Here is a 21,707-nt window from a genome sequence, read left to right as displayed (position 1 = left end):
TATCATTTTAAAAGGCTAATTGATCATTAGAAAACCCTTTTGCAATTATGTTAGCACAGCTGAGAACTGTTGTGCGGATTAAAGAAGCAATAAAACTGGCCTTCTTGAGACTAGTTGAGTATCTGGAGCATCAGCAATTGTGGGTTCGATTACAGGATCAAAATGTCCAGAAACAAATAACTTTCTTCTGAAACTCGTCAGTCTATTCTTGTTCTGAGAAATGAAGGCTATTCCATGCGAGAAATTGCTAAGAAACTGAAGATCTCGTACAACTCTGTGTACTACTCCCTTCACAGAACAGCGCAAACTGGCTCTAACCAGAATAGAAAGAGGAGTGGGAGGCCCTGGTGCACTGACGAGTTTCAGAAGAAAGTTATTTGTTTCTGGACAAAAAAAATGCTTTTCTTTCAAAAACAAGGACATTTCTAAGTTATCCCAAACTTTTGAACGGTAGTGTATATTATTTAGTATGTAAAGACAACATTAAATTAAGAATAGTCTGATGGAGACAATATTAGCCTATCACTCGTGAATTATATATTATCTCTTGTGAATGATGCCCAGCTTAAGGCAAGAAACAGAGCATGGCTTTTTTTTAAATCATAGTCGCACACCTCATGTAGCCTAGCCCATAAGCCTATATGTTTGTATCAGTGGCCAAATAACTTCTTAAAATGTGGCATATTAATCCGCTTTATAACCGGTGTAGAGCCTAACTGGCATACATAGGCTGCGCGTGAGTTTCAAGTTTGGGGAAGATAATTTTAATCATAAAAATGCACCTTTGTAATACAGCATTACATGCATAATCATATTTGCCATCACTTTCAAGGACAGTGTTTTCCCGCTAATTGATTGCATTTTGTAACATTCGCACTTATAGCCTACTGCCGTGTGCGCATTGCTGTGCTTATAATGTGAAGAAATAGCCTAATAGTTTATTAACATTTTAAGCTAAACGTTCTGATCTGTTGCATCACCCTCATTGCTTTAACTTTTTTGTTGTTGATGCGAGTGGTTCTATTAATTTGTACTATGGGGGATAGTAGATTGACATAGGCTAGTGCTTTTGCTGTTCGTTAGGCCTACTCATCTTGTTGGCTGACAAAAAGTAGGCTAAATGTGGACAGTTCTAACATCTACAATATGCGCCTGGGAATTCGGAGTTGCGTCCCCGATGTGTGGGTGTTCATTCACTTGTAGCCTACTTCTTAGCTGAAATGCCTGTGAGAAGGACCCGATCACGTGACGGGCATTGGCTAATAAGAATTGAGATATCTGAGAGCCATGTGAGTGAGAGGTGCTTCGGAGCACAGCAGCCGGGAGAAGGGAATTATAATTATTATAATCAGCCCAAGGGCACAACGAACACTTTGGCCACAAAAGGCGTGGATTTTTTAGGGGGCATTACGGCCACACAAGGGGGATGCCGCTGGGAAATTCGAGGCTTGGTGAGAATATTATCAAGTGCTTGTCAAATGGTGAATGAGAGACTGATGAAGTGTGTGCAGCCTGCACAAGAAGCAAATCAGATCTCATGCCTTTCATGCAACTATTTTTCAAATCAATATTTGAGTCGCATCATGCAGCCTTAGAATATATAAAAAATCTAAACATATAGCCCAACGTTTATATCACAACTAAAGTTGCATAAATAACTCTAAAGTAAGCATATAAGAGGACCCGTTTCTTGTTTAACTGTTCAACACACAATAGCCGCATGTGCGCACTTGATGTTCCAAAGGTCTGCATCAGTGGCTTGTAGGCAATGCGTAGAAGCCAGGAGATGCAAACATGTTTATGTTTATCAGACCGGCAGTTATTTGCTTGACAATCACCGGCTGACAAAATTTGTCCCACTGTCCCTCTACCCCTATACCCATGTACTCCCCCCCACACATACACACACACTCATAACTATTTCACTCCTTATCCTGAACCCTATTTCAATAAAAAAAATTCAAAGAATTCCAGGTCAGGGTGACAGCATTTTGTCATTAAGAACCCCTGTCATATCTGTACAAGACAAGTACAAGGTAAATAATCAGTCACAACAATTGACAAGACATAGTACAGATTAAAAATCACATTATGACAAAGTAACTACAAGATAAAGTAACTGTCACCGAGGGTCTTATCTATAAGCTCTTGAAAGAGGAAGTAGGGGTGTGAAAGACGTTTGCACATATCAGGAGAAAATCGTTTGGCAACTTTCCATTTCAACACATAACGTAACGACAGATGCACACTACAGGTCTTGCTACAGACAAAGACACACCCACACACACCATCCCCTGCTCTCCTCTCTCTCCCTCAACTCCCTCCCAAACTGTATCTTGCTGACAACACAGAAACAAAGATATTCTCTCACGATGATTAATGTCTTAGAAATGGGAGAGCACACACACACACACACACACACACACACACCTAATTGGGGGGAGGCATTACAATGACTCGAACAGTTGCACACATGCCTTAATGATTCATTTTCTCACCTGTATATATATGTGTGTGTGTTTCTAGTTCTACTCGGTTCTGGATGGGGATGAGGATATGATCTTCATGCATGTGGACAATCCGGGAGGTACTCTGGGGGAAAGGAGGGAACTTCATCACAGCTCACTCACACACACACCTTACACATACTCTGTCACACTCACACACTCTAGTCTCTCTCTCTCTCTCTCTCTCTCTCTCTCTCTCTCTCTCTCTCTCTCTCTCTCTCTCTCTCTCTCTCTCTCTCTCTCACATTCTAACTCATACACTCACACATGCTTTTCAAATACAGACATAGGACATATGAGCCACATGGATCCGTCTTTAGATTAAACATTCAAGTTTACTTTTAAGTTTACTCATGTATTTTGCTCAGCACTGATCGTGTCTGAAATTGTACATCTATCTCATCTAGCTCTATGGCTGTCTCAGCCCTGCTAACCCTAACCCTAACCCTGCTATGGTTGTCTCAGCCCTGCTAACCCTAACCCTAACCCTGCTATGGCTGTCTTAGCCCTGCTAACCCTAACCCTGCTATGGCTGTCTCAGCCCTGCTAACCCTAACCCTAACCCTGCTATGGCTGTCTCAGCCCTGCTAACCCTAAACCTGCTATGGCTGTTTTAGCCCTGCTAACCCTAACCCTGCTATGGCTGTCTCAGCCCTGCTAACCCTAACCCTGCTATGGCTGTCTCAGCCCTGCTAACCCTAACCCTGCTATGGCTGTCTCAGCCCTGCTAACCCTAACCCTAACCCTGCTATGGCTGTCTTAGCCCTGCTAACCCTAACCCTGCTATGGCTGTCTCAGCCCTGCTAACCCTAACCCTAACCCTGCTATGGCTGTCTTAGCCCTGCTAACCCTAACCCTGCTATGGCTGTCTCAGCCCTGCTAACCCCTAACCCTAACCCTGCTATGGCTGTCTCAGCCCTGCTAACCCTAAACCTGCTATGGCTGTTTTAGCCCTGCTAACCCTAACCCTGCTATGGCTGTCTCAGCCCTGCTAACCCTAACCCTGCTATGGCTGTCTTAGCCCTGCTAACCCTAACCCTGCTATGGCTGTCTCAGCCCTGCTAACCCTAACCCCTAACCCTGCTATGGCTGTCTCAGCCCTGCTAACCCTAAACCTGCTATGGCTGTTTTAGCCCTGCTAACCCTAACCCTGCTATGGCTGTCTCAGCCCTGCTAACCCTAACCCTGCTATGGCTGTCTCAGCCCTGCTAACCCTAACCCTGCTATGGCTGTCTCAGCCCTGCTAACCCTAACCGTGCTATGGCTGTCTTAGCCCTGCTAACCCTAACCCTAACCCTGCTATGGCTGTCTCAGCACTACTAACCCTAACCCTGCTATGTCTGTCTCAGCCCTGCTAACCCTTCTTGCTGCAATGGAAAGGCTTGAGTGTGTTAAAGAGAAAGAGGAAAGACTGGTTTCACAAGTTCTTAGTATTGCTGACAATTCATCCAATCATACAGGCTGTGTGTGTGTGTGTGTGTGTGTGTGTGTGTGTGTGTGTGTGTGTGTGTGTGTGTGTGTGTGTGTGTGTGTGTGTGTGTGTGTCTAATCTGGGTCAGTGTATACAGTAAGCGTGTACGGGTAGAGGCCCGAGGCTTTTGTCCCATTCAGATGAATGGAGCAGATAAGAAGGAACAGACAGGGGTTTTATCTGAGAGGGGGAAGAGGTAGACATACACCTGGCTAGGCTAGAAGGACAGCTGACACAGCTCTGGGCATCAGGGTACACACACACACACAAACACACGCACACACAGCAGCACATGTTACAAGGGGATTTTAAGGCCAGAAGGTCATATGCATACTATTTACCACTAAGTCCTGACCTAAGTTGTTTCTACATCTTTGATGTCAGGAGTGTTCTTCACACCATTTATTGATGTTGACAGCCCCTTATTGCTATGCCGACTCATAGAGGGCTGTGTCAGCGCAGTTGGGTTTGTTCCCATGCCTACAGAAGACACTGTATTTCTACCATCTGTGTATATGTGTGTGTGTGTGTTGTCTCATGGGGTCAGGATAGAGTAGATGATAAATGACCATTCCTACTATATAATAATGTTTAATTATATTGACTTTTTATTCTATTCTACCATACTCCACTCTCTTCTATTCTCCAGAGGAAAGCTACTTTGGGACGGTGTACACGTCAGATGACCGGGGCATCGTGTACTCTAAGTCTCTGGAGCGCCACCTGTTTGGTGGGGAAGGGAAGAGCGACTTCACCAATGTCACCTCCATGAGAGGAGTCTACCTCACCAACGTACTGGAGGAGGGTACGCAACTACGCATCAACACAATCTGGGTCGTATTCATTAGGAACATAAACAGTCCGAAACGGGGAGGGAGTCTTATAATCTCCACCCGCCACAGCCAGAAGAGGACTAGCTACCCCTCAGAGCCTGGTTCCTCTCTAGGTTTCTTCCTAGGTTCCAGCCTTTCTAGGGAGTTTTTCCTAGCCACCGTGCTTCTACATCTGCATTGCTTGCTCTTTGGGATTTTAGGCTGGGTTTCTGTATAAGCACTTTGTGACAACTGCTGATGTAAAAAGGGCTTTATAAATACAGTACCAGTCAAAAGTTTGGACACACCTACTCATTCAAGGGTTTTTCTTTATTTTTACTATTTTCTACGTTGTAGAATAATAGTGAAGACATCAAAACCATGAAATAACACATATGGAATCATGTAGTAACCAAAACAGTGTTAAACACATTTTATAATAAATTAATTTAATTAATTAAATTAAACAAAATATATTTTAGATTTTAGATTCTTCAAAGTATCCACCCTTTGCCTTGATGACAGCTTTGCACACTCTTGGCATTCTCTCAACCAGCTTCACCTGGAATGCTTTTCCAACAGTCTTGAAGGAGTTCCCACATATGCTGAGCACTTGTTGGCTGCTTTTCCTTCACTCTGCGGTCACACTCATCCCAAACCATCTCAATTGGGTTAAGGTCGGGTGATTGTCGAGGCCAGGTAATCTGATGCAGCTCTCCATCTCTCTCCTTATTGGTCAAATAGCCCTTACACAGCCTGGAGGTGTGTTGGGTCATTGTCCTGTTGAAAAACAAATGATAGTCCCACTAAGCGCAAACCAGATGGAATGGCGTATCGCTGCAGAATGCTGTGGTAGCCATGCTGGTTAAGTGTGCCTTGAATTCTAAATAAATCACTGACAGTGTCACCAGCAAAGCACCACCACACCATTACACCTCCTCCTCCATGCTTCACGGTGGGAACCACACATGCAGAGATAATCCGTTCACCTACTCTGCGTCTCACAAAGACACGGCGGTTGGAACAAAAAATCTCAAACTTGGAATCATCAGACCAAAGGATAGATTTCCACCAGTCTTATGTCCATTGCTCGTGTTTCTTGGCCCAAGCAAGTCTCTTCTTCTTATTGGTGTCCTTTAGTAGTGGTTTCTTTGCAGCAATTCGATGAATTAGCCTGATTCACGCTTTCTCCTCTGAACAGTTGATGTTGAGATGTGTCTGTTACTTGAACTCTGTGAAGCATTTATTTGGGCTGCAATTTGAGGTGCATTTAACTCTAATGAACGTATCCTCTGCAGCAGAGGTAACTCTGGATCTTCCTTTCCTGTGGTGGTCCTCATGAGAGCCAGTTTCATCATAGCACTTGATGGTTTTTGCGACTGCACTTGAAGAAACTTTAAAAGTTCTTGAAATGTTCCAGATTTACTGACCTTCATGTCTTAAAGTAATGATGGACTGTCGTTTCTCTTTGCTTATTTGAGCTGTTCTTGCCATAATATGGACTTGGTCTTTTACCACATAGGGCTATCTTCTGTATACCACCCCTACCTTGTCACAACACAACTGATTGGCTCAAACGCATTAAGAAGGAAAGAAATTCCACAAATTAACTTTTAACAAGGCACACCTGTTAATTGAAATGCATTACAGGTGATTACCTCATGAAGTGGGTTGAGAGAATGCCAAGAGTGTGCAAAGCTGTCATCAAGGCAAAGGGTGGCTACTTTGAAGAATCACAAATATAAAATATATTTTGATTTGTTTAACACTTTTTTGGTTACTACATGATTCCATATGTGTTATTTCATAGTTTTGATGTCTTCACTATTATTCTACAATGTAAAAAATAGTAAAATTAAAGAAAAACCCTTGAATGAGTAGGTGTGTCCAAACTTTTGACTGGTACTGTACATTTGATTGATTGATGCATGAACTTAAGAAATGCTTGTTTTTGTTTTCGGTTGCAAAAAGTTTTGCTACGGTGTGCACTAATGAATATCATCATGGCAACTGTATTTCTATTCAGGATGAATCTTGGGAACTGACCTCTGTGTTTTTCCTAGTTTGTAGGCAGGTTTTAAGGATGAATCTTGGGAACTCATCTCTGCGTTTTTCCCAGTCTGTAGGCGGGTTTTAAGGATGAATCTTGGGAACTGACCTTGTGTTTTTCCTAGTTTGTAGGCTGGTTTTACGGATGAATCTTGGGAATTTATCTCTGTGTTTCTCGCAGTTTGTAGGTGGGTTTTAAGGATGAATCTTGGGAACTGACCACTGTGTCTTCCCAGTTTGTAGGCGGGATTTAAGGATGAATCTTGGGAACTGACCTCTGTGTTTTTCCCAGTTTGTAGGGTTTTAAGGATGAATCTTGGGAACTGACCTCTGTGTTTCTCCCAGTTTATAGGCGGGTTTTGAGTATGAATCTTGGGAACTGACCTCTGTGTTTTTCCCAGTTCGTAGGCGGGTTTTAAGGATGAATCTTGGGAACTGAACTCTGTGTTTTTCCCAGTTTGTAGGTGGGTTTTAAGGATGAATCTTGGGAACTCATCTCTGCGTTTTTCCCAGTCTGTAGGCGGGTTTTAAGGATGAATCTTGGGAACTGACCTTGTGTTTTTCCTAGTTTGTTGGCTGGTTTTACGGATGAATCTTGGGAATTTATCTCTGTGTTTCTCGCAGTTTGTAGGTGGGTTTTAAGGATGAATCTTGGGAACTGACCACTGTGTCTTCCCAGTTTGTAGGCGGGATTTAAGGATGAATCTTGGGAACTGACCTCTGTGTTTTTCCCAGTTTGTAGGGTTTTAAGGATGAATCTTGGGAACTGACCTCTGTGTTTCTCCCAGTTTATAGGCGGGTTTTGAGTATGAATCTTGGGAACTGACCTCTGTGTTTCTCCCAGTTTGTAGGCGGGTTTTAAGGATGAATCTTGAGAACTGACCTCTGTGTTTTTCACAGTTTGTAGGCGGGTTTTAAGGATGAATCTTGGGAACTGACCTCTGTGTTTTTCCTAGTTTTAGGCTGGTTTTAAGGATGAATGTTGGAAACTGCCCTCTGTGTTTTTTCTAGTTTGTTGGTGGGTTTTCAACCATGAATGCATGTCTTTTTTAGTTCCAGAAATATGATAATGACTATTGTTTTTGACAGATGGCCGCATTCGGACAGTCATTTCATTTAACCGAGGGGGTGAGTGGAAACTCCTCAACAAGCCCCAGAATGTTGAGTGTGGCAAGGATTCAAGAAATGATGTGAGAACTAACTTAATTCCCTCCTCTGACAATGAAAATACCATCAAGTCGTGGGTGTGTTGATGCTTATTATATGAGTGTGAACAATGGCATTCTTGTGTGTGTGTGTGTGTGTGACAGTGTAACCTGCACATCCACGGCGAACACAGTCAATACAACGGCATAACTCCCATGCTGCCTCTCTCTGATCCCACCGCCGTTGGCCTTGTCATCGCCCACGGTAACCAAACTGTCAATCATACATATCAAAGACACGTTGCATTGTGATACTTCTGTATTACCGTAGTGTACATGATGTTGCGCACAACATTTTGCATTGTAGGGAATCTTGATTGGACTATACAGGAAATTCTTTCCCCCCCGTAATAATTCGGTCACCACTACAAAATGGCTGATCCTATATATAGTGCACTATACTATATAGTGCTATGAAAAAGTATTTGCCCCCTTTCTAAATTTCTCTACTTTTGCATATTTGTGATACTGAATGTTATCAGATCTTCAACCAAAACCTAATATTAGATATCATGCTTGACCTTTGGTATGATGTTCTTACTGTGGAATGCAGTGTTTGGTTTTCGCCAGGCATAATGGGACCCATCTTGTCCAAAAAGTTGACTCACGTTTGCCAAAAAGCACCTGGATGATCATCAAGACTTCTATGGACAGATGATTCAAAACTTTTTGGACGACATGGTTCCAGCAATGCCTGGCGAAAACCAAACTCTGCATTCCACAGTAAGAACATCATACCAAAGGTCAAGCATGGTGGTGGTGGTGTGATGGTTTGGGGATGCTTTGCTGCCTCAGGACCTGGACGACTTGCCTTAATAGAAGGAACCATGAATTCTGCTCTGTATCAGAGAATTCTACAGGAGAATGTCAGACCATCCATCTGTGAGCTGAAGCTGAAGCGCAGCTGGGTTATGCAGCAAGACAATGATCCAAAACACACAATCAAGTCTACAGGAAAATTGCTAAAAAGCAACAAATTGGAAGTTTTGGAATGGCCTAGTCAAAGTCCAGACCTAATCCCAATTGAGATGTTGTGGCAGGACTTGAAACAAGCAGTTCATGCTTGAAAACCCACACGTCACTGAGTTAAAGCAGTTCTGCATGGAAGAGTGGGCCAAAATTCCTCCACAGCGACGTGAGAGACTGATCAACAACTACAGGAAGCATTTGGTTGGAGTCATTGCAGCTAAAGGTGGCACAACCAGTTATTGAGTGTAAGGGGGCAATTACTTTTTCACACAGGGGAATTGGGTGTTGCATAACTTTGTTAATTAAATAAATATGTAATTGTTGTGTTATTTGTTCACTTATGTTCCCTTTATCTAATATTAGGTTTTGGTTGAAGATCTGATAACATTCAGTATCACAAATATGCAAAAGTAGAAAAAATTAGAAAGGGGGCAAATACTTTTTCACAGCACTGTATATGCCCAGTCCCAAATTGTTCCCTTAAATCTTTGCAGATCAGTTATGTGGAATCAATATGGTGAAAGATACACCACTACACTGGCTATCCCTATCCAGACCCTTCAGGTCAACATTGGAGGGTTAGGGCTAAAGGGAGGGGTAGGGAGACATTTGGGACCGAATGACTGACAGATAAAACATATTTTCGGACACAGCCCCCACCCTCTAGCTGTCCCAGAATGTGTGTGACCTTTCTATGACCTCCCAGGCAGTGTGGGGGACTCCATCTCGTCAGCACGGCCTGATGTGTACGTGTCGAACGACGGGGGGTACAAGTGGAGGGGTGCGCTGAGGGGGGCCCATCACTACAGCATCCTGGACTCTGGGGGGCTCGTCGTGGCTGTGGAGGCCCATCCCAGGGACGGCCAAATCAACACCATCAAGTACTGAACACCACACACACGCATGCACACACACACACACAGTCGTTGGGGTGTAGAAATATTGGGTGTAAAGAAGTTGCTTTGTATTCACACCCCCACCCATGGCATGCAAGCGACATCCTATGAGTCTTTTGTGTGTGTCTGTGTTTATCCACTCTTCTCTCCCTATGAAGTTGTGGCTGTGAACGTGTCTATAAGCAGTCGAATTCTGTCTAATTCATGTGTGTGTGCTTGCACGTTCACATTGAGATGTTTATACAGGGTCGTATTCATTAGGCACCAAACGAAAGAAAACAACCTTAACTCTGTCCAATAAGAAAGGCTCGTTTTAGTTTTCAGTTGCAAAGCATTTTGTGACAGTGTGCACTAATGAATACGACCCTGTATGTGATTGTGCATCACCCCAGGTTCTCCACAGATGAGGGCCAGTGTTGGAAGGTGTACAACTTCACAGAGCAGCCCATCTTCTTCGCTGGCCTGACGTCCGAGCCGGGCACCAAGACCATGAACATCAGCGTGTGGGGTTACCGGCCCGAGGACGATGACCAGCCCATGTGGGTGGTGGTCACCATTGACTTCCAGAGTCTCATCACCAGAGAGTGTGGGTGAATCTCAATTGTATTTCCTTGATTCCTTGTATCCTGTGTCTACTCATCTCCTTGTCAAAACTCAGTGGAAGAGAATGTCTGAGGGGAGGAACCTTGGATCTTCTCCTCCAATGCTTTTTGAGAAGGAGGTGAGGAGAGGGGTCATGAGGAATCAAGGAAAGACGATTGAGATTCCCCCTGTGAGTCACAAGCTTATTTGTTTGTTGTCAAATGTAATATCCCCAAGGATCATAATCATTAAACCAACAACAGACATTTCACAAGGATTGAAACAGTAGCTAGCTTTCTATTGTGAGAATACCCAGAGAGCGACGTCAAATATGTGGTTTCCATATGTTTGATACTGTTCCTTTATTCCATTCCAGCCACTACAATGAGCTCGCCCTCCTATAGTTCCTCCCACCAGCCTTCTCTGGTGTGCACCCCTGTGGGTCACTGGGACCAGGATTGAAACACTGATTTCGATACATACTCAAATTGGCATGTCTCGCTAGTCTCTCTCTATTGGTTAACGTTGGTTTCCTATAGGTGGTAACCAGGACTATGTTCAGTGGTTGGCCCATGCCACAGAGGGTGGGGACTCGGCCACAGAAGGGTGTGTCTTGGGCTACAAGGAGATCTTCAGGAGGCTGAGGAAGCTGTCCATCTGCAGGAATGGACGGGACTACGTAGTGAGCAGGCGAAAAAGCCCCTGCCCCTGCACCAGAGAGGACTACCTATGGTAAGAAACACTGTCAGGGGTCCAGTCTAAACTGACAAGGCTATTCAGTTATGGTCCTGGAGGGTCATAACACTGCTGGGTCGTATTCAATAGTAACCAGAAGAAAACAAACTGAAACAGAAAGGGGCTACCTGAACTTAGGAAACAATAGTTTTCATTGTCTGTTGTAAAAAAAAAATGCTTTGTTGTGCCCTAATAAATTCAACCATGATTTTCATTCTCTCCCAGTAGTCAGGGACACATTCAGATAAGGGAAACCAGAAGTTGAGAGTTGTCCATTTAAAGGCACAATCTGTTACTTCCAGGGGCGCAACTTTCACTGGGGACGGGGACGGACTTTCCCTCCCACATTCAGAAATTGCATTTGTGTCCCCATACTCAATGTTATAATTGGAATGAGGCAACAGTGTGCTCTAGGACCATGCGGACGCCTCCGAGCGGTCGGGTGGGCTCTTTGGAGTGTTTATCCGACTGGATAAAAAATTTATAATAATAAGTGATGGCCCCCCCACTTCTAAAACCAAAGTTGCGCCCGGTTACTTCATTTCTAGTCAAAATAGCTTTTTTCTGTAATTGTGCCTTTGAGGCAAAGGCAGAGTCAAACATAACATTGCCAATAAGGCATCTGTACTGTGTCTGTGGTTGAAATGGCCTAACGTGTCTCTCCTTACAAACAGTGACTATGGTTACTATCGCCATGAGAACAGCTCAGAGTGTATGAGACAACTGGACACTGCAGACCACGCCCTGGAGGTGTGTCTAAACGGAGAGGAGGAGGAGCTTAGGACATCAGGGTAATTATGACACACACTTTTGTTTTACTATCCTTGTGGGGACCAAACAATTGATTCCCATTCAAAATCTTATTTTCCCTGACCCTAACACTTAATCTAACACTAACCCTAACTCCTAACCCTAACCCCTAACCCTAATTGTAACCCTAACCCTAAACTTAACCCCTAAGCCTAAAATAACCTTTTTCCTTGTGGGGACCGGCGAAATGTGCTCCCCACAAGGATAGTCAACCCAAACACACGCACACAGTTTACCATGTGGTCTCCATGTGTAGGTACCGTAAGGTTCCCAGTGATAGGTGTGAGGGAGGTTTCACTCCCCTGCGTAGAGAGGAAACAGTCAACAGGCATTGTGGGAACTCCAGTCAGCCGCCCACTGCCAGCCCATACTCTGAAACCCCGGTGAGTGTGACCTGTGTGTGCGTATGAGTGTACGTGTGTATCTGCGTGTGTGGGTCTCCTTTGAGTGTGTGTGCTTTTGTTATTGCTCATTGTGTGAAAGGTGTGTCTTACCTCTGCATAATGTAACAGTGTTCTTCAATCTCACATTGACACACATTGTGAGCTGGGTTTTGTTCCAGCTCAGTACTAGCACACCTGATTCAATCAATCAATGGCTTGATAACTGGTTGATGAGTTGAATCAGTTGTGTCAGCGAAGTGCTGGAACAAAAGCCTACACACCCTCTGGGTACTTCTGCATCAGAAAATACAGCCCCACATATTAGATGATGCAATGCGTCAAATGATAAAGCTTTTGAGCGTTTAGAATATTATGACCAGAAATACGATAATGCTATCTCTGTATTTCAGAGAGAGAAGATGGTGTTGATCGTGGTTTGCGTTGGAGTAGGGATTGTCATTCTGGTGGCTGTTGCCACTGCTGTCTATACTGTAAGGAGAATGGTCTATGGAAATAGGTGAGCCACACACACGTTTATGCGCACAAGCATGCACATACACATACGCACACAAACACACACACATCCAATCACACACACTGCTCAGGTAAAAGTGCACATTCAAATGCCTGCTTCCGTTCTGATCCTAAATATTGACATGCCTTGTGGCTCTGCTCCGCCCCCTACAGGGCGCCAACGTATCGCTTCTCTTTCCTGCAGCTTCAGGATGACGACCCCTCCATTGCCGCCAACCCAGAAAGCGTCACCAGTAGCAATGGAACATCAGTCTTCCAAGTGGATTCAGATGATGTGAGTGTTATTAGCGTTAGCATGGTGGCTAAAGTCACTCAGGATTTTTAGGACATTTTGTGTGCATAGCAAAAGGCAAAATATGTGTGAAATTGTGCATTTAAGGCCAACGCTATGGCCTGTCAATTGTTTTAAATGACAGTGATCCATTTACAAGACCCCTCTTTTGTTGTCCCCCCCCCCCGTTTTGTAGGAACTTATTGAATGAACAACATGAGATTAAATGTCTTGATGATGAACTCCAGAGCTTGGCCATTTGGATGTATGCCCTTCCACTTGTTGTATTACACCGGACGTACCTGTTGCATCTCAATGGCAAGATGTCTAGGGTTTGCAGTGTGTTTGTAAGGAACAAATTGCGGATGTCATGTAGATGGTATGCAGATGTCCCAAGCTATTTATTGAGCGAAGAACACTGGTTCAACCGACGTGGAATAGACATTGAATTGAGTTTACTTCAAGTTTCACTGGTCTGTTTTTTAAAAGTATTTCATGAATGAACAGTTTGTCTCTGTCTGATGATATTATTTATGTGTGGAACACTTTCTTCAACTTGCACGATTTTGTATGGCGCTTGCAACGCAATGGATAGTGGTCCTGGGACCACCTGTGCGTAAAATGTATGCACGCATGACTGTAAGTCGCTTTGGATAAAAGCGTCTGCTAAATGATATATATTCGTTATTATTATTATTACCGCTGTTCACTAGTCTATATTTTGATGAGGCCCTGAATAATGTGCATTCCTAATAAATCAATACAGTAATGTTGGAATAACGATGATTGAAATAAAATGCCTGATTACCTCAATTATTCTGTGTTTACTCTGCACGAACAATCAACTGTTATTCGTTATTCACTGTGCATTTATTCCTCGTCACTATTTCTTTATCTATAACTCTGCATTGTTGGAAAAGGCCCCGTAAGTAAGCATTTCACTGTTAGTCTACACCTGTTGTTTAAGCATGTGACAAATAACATTTGATTGATTTGACATGTAGAGCGGATCCACAGCAAGTAGAGATGACTATGCAACTTATTTTTTATTTGTATAGATTATCTTCTGTTAGTCAGCACCTCACCTCAACCTGTCTTTGTTCTTTTATTTATTTACTTCCTAGATGGATTTTATTTTTGCCAAATTGTTTACCTGTACAATTTCCCATATGGGCTAGGGCTCCGCCCAGTGGGTTACAATTCTTTAAAAGTGCATCATTCCTTCCTTACTCATTATAAATTATGGGAAAGGTAAAAGCCATCTGATGGTGCCCTTGCATTCACCTGTCCAATCATGTGTCAATGATAATCGTAATCATAATCAATGATTACCTGATGCAGGAGGAAGGATGCACTTTTCATTCAACTACTCTACCCAAACGAAGGCGCTGTGCAGCATATCCTCTCCTGCAGGGTCTTTGCCCAAGTCTTGTGTCTTGTGGTAAGCCAGTTGAGAACAAGTTCTCATTTACAACTGCGACCTGGCCAAGATAAAGCAAAGCAGTGCGATAAAAACAACAACACAGAGTTACATATGGGGTAAACAAAACATAAAGTCAAAAATACAACAGAAAATATATATACAGTGTGTGCGAATGTAGTTATGGAGGTAAGGCAATAAATAGGCCATAGTGCAAAATAGTTACAATTTCATATTAACACTGGAATGATAGATGTGCAAAAGATGATGTGCAAATAGAGATACTGGGGTGCAAATTAGCAAAATAAATAACAATATGGGGATGAGGTAGTTGGGTGGGCTGATTTCAGAAAGGCTGTGTACAGGTGCAGTGATCGGTAAGCTGCTCTGACAACTGACGCTTAAAGTTAGTGAGGGAGATAAGAGTCTCCAGCTTCAGAGATTTTTGCAGTTCGTTCCAGTCATTGGCAGCAGAGAACTGGAAGGAATGGCGGCCAAAGGTGGTGTTGGCTTTGGGGATGACCAGTGAGATATACCTGCTGGAGCGCAGACTACGGGTGGGTGTTGCTATGGTGACCAGTGAGCTAAGATAAGACGGGGATTTGCCTAGCAGTGATTTATAGATGACCTGGAGCCAGTGGGTTTGGCGACGAATATGTAGTGAGGGCCAGCCAACAAGAGCGTACAGGTCACAATGGTGGGTAGTATATGTGGCTTTGGTGACAAAACGGATGGCACTGTGATAGACTACATCCAATTTGCTGAGTAGAGTGTTGGAGGCTATTTTGTAAATGACATCGCCGAAGTCAAGGATCGGTAGGATAGTCAGTTTTACGAGGGCATGTTTGGCAGCATGAGTGAAGGAGGCTTTGTTGCGAAATAGGAAGCCGATTCTAGATCTAACTTTTGATTGGAGATGCTTAATGTGAGTCTGGAAGGAGAGTTTACAGTCTAACCAGACACCTAGGTATTTGTAGTTGTCCACATACTCTAGGTCAGACCCGCCGAGAGTAGTGATTCTAGTCGGGTGGGCGGGTGCAAGCAGCGTTCGGTTGAAGAGCATGCATTTAGTTTTGCTAGTGTTTAAGAGCAGTTGAAGGCTACGGAAGGAGTGTTGTATGGCGTTGAAGCTCGTTTGGAGGTTTGTTAACACAGTGTCCAATGAAGGGCCATATGTATACAAAATGGTGTCGTCCGCATAGAGGTGGATCCGAGCGTCACCAGCAGCAAGAGCAACATCATTGATATACACAGAGAATATAGTCGGCCCGAGAATTTAACCCTGTGGCACCCACATAGACACGGCCAGAGGTCCAGACAACAGGCCCTCCGATTTGACTCATTGAACTCTATCTGAGAAGTAGTTGGTGAACCAGGCGAGGCAGTCATTAGAGAAACCAAGGCTATTTAGTCTGCCAATAAGAATGCGGTGGTTGACAGAGTCGAAAGCCTTAGCCAGGTCGATGAAGACGGCTGCGCAGTACTGTCTTTTATCGATCATGTTTATAATATCGTTTAGGACCTTGAGCATGGCTGAGGTGCACCCATGACCAGCTCGGAAACGGGATTGCATAGCGGCGAAGGTACGGTGGGATTCGAAATGGTCGGTGATCTGTTTGTTAACTTGGCTTTCAAATATTTTCGAAAGGCAGGGCAGGATGGATATAGGTCTACAACAGTTTGGATCTAGAGTGTCACCCCCTTTGAAGAGGGGGATGACCGCGGCAGCTTTCCAATCTCTGGGGATCTCAGACATTACGAAAGAGAGGTTGAACAGGCTAGTAATAGGGGTTGCGACAATTTCGGTGGCTAATTTTAGAAAGAAAGGGTCCAGATTGTCTAGCCCAGCTGATTTGTAGGGGTCCAGATTTTTCTGCTCTTTCAGAACATCAGCTGTCTGAATTTGTGTGAAGGAGAAGCAGGGGGGGGGGGGGCATGGGCAAGTTGCAGCGGAGGGTGCAGAGTTGGTGGCCGGGGTAGCGGTAGCCAGGTGGAAAGCATGGCCAGCCGTAGCAAAATGCTTGTTGAAATTCTCGATTATTGTAGATTTATCGGTGGTGACAGTGTTTCCTAGCCTCAGTGCAGTGGCCAGTTGGGAGGAGGTGCTCTTATTTTCCATGGACTTTACAGTGTCCCAAAACTTTTTGGAGTTAGTGCTACATGATGCAAATTTCTGTTTGAAAAAGCTAGCCTTTGCTTTCCTAACTGATTGTGTATATTGGTTCCTGACTTCCCTAAAAAGTTGCATATCGCGGGGGCTGTTCGATGCTAATCTAGTACGCCACAGGATGTTTTTTGCTGGTCAAGGGCAGTCAAGTCTGAGGAGAACCAGGGGCTATATCTGTTCTTAGTTCTGAATTTTTTGAATGGGGCATGTTTATTTAAGATTGAGAGGAAAGCACTTTTAAAGAACAACCAGGCATCCTCTACTGATGGAATGAGGTCAATATCCATCCAGGATACCCGGGCCAGGTCAATTAGAAAGGCCTGCTCGCTAAAATGTTTTAGGGAGCGTTTGAAGGTGATGAGGGGTGGTCGTTTGATCGCGAACCCATTATGGACGCAGGCAATAAGGCAGTGATCGCTGAGATCCTGGTTGAAGACAGCGGAGGTGTATTTAGAGGGTACATTTGTCAGAATGATATCTATGAGGGTGCCCATGTTTACAGATTTAGGGTTGTACCTGGTAGGTTCGTTGATCATTTGTGTGAGATTGAGGGCATCTAGTTTAGATTGTAGGTTGGCCGGGGTGTTAAGCATATCCCAGTTTAGGTCACCAAGCAGTACGAACTCTGAGGATAGATGGGGCAATCAGTTCACATATGGTGTCCAGGGCACAGCTCGGGGCTGAGGGGGGTCTGTAGCAAGCGGCAACAGTGAGAGACTTATTTCTGGAAAGGTGGATTTTTAGAAGTAGAAGCTCAAACTGTTTGGGCACAGACCTGGATAGTACGATAGAGCTCTGCAGGCTATCTCTACAGTAGATTGCAACCCCACCCCCTTTGGCAGTTCTATCGAGACGCAAAATGTTGTAGTTGGGGATGGAAATTTCTGCCAGGATTCAGACACTGCTAGAACATCAGGGTTTACTTCTACATCACCAGAGGAACAGAGGAGGAGTAGAATAAGGATATGGCTAAAGGCTTTAAGTACTGGTCTTCTAGTGCGTTGGGTACAGAGAAAAAAAGGGGCAGGTTTCCGGGCATTGTAGAATAGATTCAGGGCATTATGTACAGAAAATGATATGGAAGGATATGAGTACAGTGGAGGTAAACCTAAGCATTGGGTAACGATGAAAGAGATAGCATCACTGGAGGCACCGATTGATTCGGTCTCCGCGTGTATGGGGGGTGGGACAAAGGAGCTATCTAAGGCAGGTTTAGCTGGGCTGGGGGATCTACAGTGAAATAGTACAATAAGAAATAACCGAAACAGCAATAAGCAAGGCATATTGACATGGGAGAGAGGCATAAAGCAATCACAGGTGTAATTCGAGAGAGCTAAGACAACATCTGGTAATGGCTACAAAGTTTGGGCTGAGACTAAACATAAACAGGATGCGGTACCGTAAAAAGGAACAGTTCAGCAGGCATCAGCTGTATAGCTGAGTTATCATAAGGTCCGGTGAACAGCAATAGGATAGTTCGGAGTTAGTTCGAGGGCTGCTATAGCACTAGCGAGCAAGAGGCCACAGCTAGCGTGTGCTAGCGGGCCGGGGCTAGCAGATGGATCTTCGTGGTCGACGTCGTAACGTGAAGCCTGTTGTAACCACATCAGACGATTTCATCGGCAGACCAGTCGTGTTGGATCGACGGGGCTCCGTGTCAACACTAGAAGGTCCGGTTGACAGAGAGGTAGATAGCCGGGAGATGGGCCTGGCTCAAGGCTAACTCAGGGCTGATTAGCCAACCACAACATCCATTTGGTTGCAGCTAGCTAGTAGCGATGAATCCGGTGTTAAAGGTCCAGTGATTCAGTGATTCCGGCAGAAAAAACGATATGTTCAGGGTCGATAACATGCTGTGCAGACAGTGCAGACTGGCCGAATAATAGTCCAGGCTAGAGCTGGCTGGCTGGTAGGTAGTGCAGGCCACGGCCACGGACAATGGTGAAGACCGCTAACGGTGGCTAATAGCAAGTAGCTAGTTAGCTGGCTAGCGATGATCCGGTGTTAAGGTCCAGTGATTCAGTGGTTCCGGCAGAGAATCCGATATGCTCTGGCTCGATAGCGCGATGTGCAGACTGTGCAGACTGGCCGACAATTGTCCAGGCTAGAGCTGGCTGGTAAGTAGTGCAGGCCACGGCCCCGGACAATGGTGAAGCCCGCTAACGGTGGCTAATAGCAAGTAGCTAGTTAGCTGGCTAGCTGGCTAGTTTCAGCCTGAGGTTCTGGATAAAAATGTATGAAGAAACAACAGAATCCGTTCCACATTGGGTGAGGCGGGTTGCAGGAAAGTATATTTAGTTAAAGGATAGAAAGTGAGATTGAGAAATATACAGTGGGGGAAAAAAGTATTTAGTCAGCCACCAATTGTGCAAGTTCTCCCACTTAAAAAGATGAGAGAGGCCTGTAATTTTCATCATAGGTACACGTCAACTATGACAGACAATATGTGGAAAAAAATCCAGAAAATCACATTGTAGGATTTTTAATGAATTTATTTGCAAATTATGGTGGAAAATAAGTATTTGGTCAATAACAAAAGTTTCTCAATACTTTGTTATATACCCTTTGTTGGCAATGACACAGGTCAAACGTTTTCTGTAAGTCTTCACAAGGTTTTCACACACTGTTGCTGGTATTTTGGCCCATTCCTCCATGCAGATCTCCTCTAGAGCAGTGATGTTTTGGGGCTGTCGCTGGGCAACACGGACTTTCAACTTCCTCCAAATATTTTCTATGGGGATGAGATCTGGAGACTGGCTAGGCCACTCCAGGACCTTGAAATGCTTCTTACGAAGCCACTCCTTCGTTGCCCGGGCGGTGTGTTTGGGATCATTGTCATGCTGAAAGACCCAGCCACGTTTCATCTTCAACGCCCTTGCTGATGGAAGGAGGTTTTCACTCAAAATCTCACGATACAAGGCCCCATTCATTCTTTCATTTACACGGATCAGTCGTCCTGGTCCCTTTGCAGAAAAACAGCCCCAAAGCATGATGTTTCCACCCCCATGCTTCACAGTAGGTATGGTGTTCTTTGGATGCAACTCAGCATTCTTTGTCATCCAAACACGACGAGTTGAGTTTTTACCAAAAAGTTCTATTTTGGTTTCATCTGACCATATGACATTCTCCCAATCCTCTTCTGGATCATCCAAATGCACTCTAGCAAACTTCAGATGGGCCTGGACATGTACTGGCTTAAGCAGGGGGACAAGTCTGGCACTGCAGGATTTGAGTCCCTGGCGGCGTAGTGTGTTACTGATGGTAGGCTTTGTTACTTTGGTCCCAGCTCTCTGCAGGTCATTCACTAGGTCCCCCGTGTGGTTCTTGTGATCATTTTGACCCCACGGGGTGAGATCTTGCGTGGAGCCCCAGATCGAGGGAGATTATCAGTGGTCTTGTATGTCTTCCATTTCCTAATAATTGCTCCCACAGTTGATTTCTTCAAACCAAGCTGCTTACCTATTGCAGATTCAGTCTTCCCAGCCTGGTGCAGGTCTACAATTTTGTTTCTGGTGTCCTTTGACAGCTCTTTGGTCTTGGCCATAGTGGAGTTTGGAGTGTGACTGTTTGAGGTTGTGGACAGGTGTCTTTTATACTGATAACAAGTTCAAACAGGTGCCATTAATACAGGTAACGAGTGGAGGACAGAGGAGCCTCTTAAAGAAGAAGTTACAGGTCTGTGAGAGCCAGAAATCTTGCTTGTTTGTAGGTGACCAAATACTTATTTTCCACCATAATTTGCAAATAAATTCATTAAAAATCCTACAATGTGATTTTCTGGATTTTTTTTCCTCAATATGTCTGTCATAGTTGACGTGTACCTATGATGAAAATTACAGGCCTCTCTCATCTTTTTAAGTGGGAGAACTTGCACAATTGGTGGCTGACTAAATACTTTTTTTCCCCACTGTATATTAAAAAGACAAAAAAACAGGCTATTTACATGAGGACACTACAGATAACATGACCGCACTGCTATGCCATCTTGGATTGTTTTTTAAGTAGGACAAGCGTAAACAGAGATTTTCTGGAGAATAATACGTTTTTGGGGTTATTGTGAGAGAACTGTTTGGGAGAGACGGTTAGCTAAATAAACTAGAGAACGGCAGCTGGCAGAGGAGAACACATTCGGATGGAGAGAGACAGAACACAGAGTGGACTACCTGTGGTTGGTCGGGCATTTGGGGAAAAAATGGAGGAAGCGGATGATGAAGTGCATTTTGAATCTAATGGCGGTAGAATCAAGGAGAATTTGAATATTCTCCAAAAGAATGGAAAACGGAGCAAAGTAGTGTACAGTGATGATAATGTAAATTCGTATATTGTAGGAGTACGGTTTGTAAATGAGGAGCAGCTGATCGAATTACCAATCTTGAGGAATCTGTTTGAGATATCCAAACTGGTGGAGAGAATGCTGGGTAGAGTGAAGGCTGTGAGGATCACGAGAGGCGGGCTTGTTTTGATTTTTTGTTCTTCTGTGTGTGTTGCGTCTCACCCGATTTGATAAGTTTGAAGTATCGTGTGTGTCTCTTAGGAACAGGGCATATCTGGCGTCTCGTGGGAAGTCGATGTTGAAGAGATGAAAAATATTCCTGGAGTGATTGATGCACGTCGGATGAATCGTGTGGTGAATGAAGTGAAGAGTATCAGTTATTTTGTTTTTTGATATGGAGTCTCTCCCTACTCAAGTGCACTTAGGGTATATTAACTTCAGAGTCAGATAATTTATCCCAAGACCAATGCAATGTGATCATTGTAAAGCTTTTGGTCATGTTTCAAGTGTTTGCAGAAAGGAGAAGTCGAGATGTCCAAGTTGTGGAAAAGATCATATCATGTGTTATAAAAGTGATGAAAATGTGACATGTTGCAATTGTGGTGGGAACCATGAAGCCACAT

The 21,707-nt window shown here is 44.1% G+C and overlaps 1 protein-coding gene across 1 annotated transcript in view; it reads left to right on the top strand.

The window, feature by feature from the left end:
* Positions 1 to 13,728, top strand: part of LOC121542451 (sortilin) — a 19,152-nt gene extending 5,424 nt beyond the window's left edge. The window contains exons 10-21 of the mRNA XM_041851849.2: positions 2,527 to 2,587; positions 4,628 to 4,783; positions 7,929 to 8,029; positions 8,150 to 8,249; positions 9,720 to 9,894; positions 10,302 to 10,495; positions 11,031 to 11,223; positions 11,901 to 12,017; positions 12,293 to 12,419; positions 12,830 to 12,936; positions 13,107 to 13,227; positions 13,421 to 13,728. Coding sequence (XP_041707783.2) covers positions 2,527 to 2,587; positions 4,628 to 4,783; positions 7,929 to 8,029; positions 8,150 to 8,249; positions 9,720 to 9,894; positions 10,302 to 10,495; positions 11,031 to 11,223; positions 11,901 to 12,017; positions 12,293 to 12,419; positions 12,830 to 12,936; positions 13,107 to 13,227; positions 13,421 to 13,435 — 1,467 coding nt within the window. The 3' untranslated portion in view covers positions 13,436 to 13,728. The remainder of the gene's footprint in view (positions 1 to 2,526; positions 2,588 to 4,627; positions 4,784 to 7,928; positions 8,030 to 8,149; positions 8,250 to 9,719; positions 9,895 to 10,301; positions 10,496 to 11,030; positions 11,224 to 11,900; positions 12,018 to 12,292; positions 12,420 to 12,829; positions 12,937 to 13,106; positions 13,228 to 13,420) is intronic.
* The last annotated feature ends 7,979 nt before the right edge of the window (positions 13,729 to 21,707 follow it).

Source organism: Coregonus clupeaformis, chromosome 11 (assembly GCF_020615455.1).
Source record: "Coregonus clupeaformis isolate EN_2021a chromosome 11, ASM2061545v1, whole genome shotgun sequence".
Classification (NCBI taxonomy): domain Eukaryota; kingdom Metazoa; phylum Chordata; class Actinopteri; order Salmoniformes; family Salmonidae; genus Coregonus; species Coregonus clupeaformis.
The sequence above is the reverse complement of the archived record's forward strand: the minus strand, read 5'-3'. Positions and strand labels throughout refer to the sequence as shown.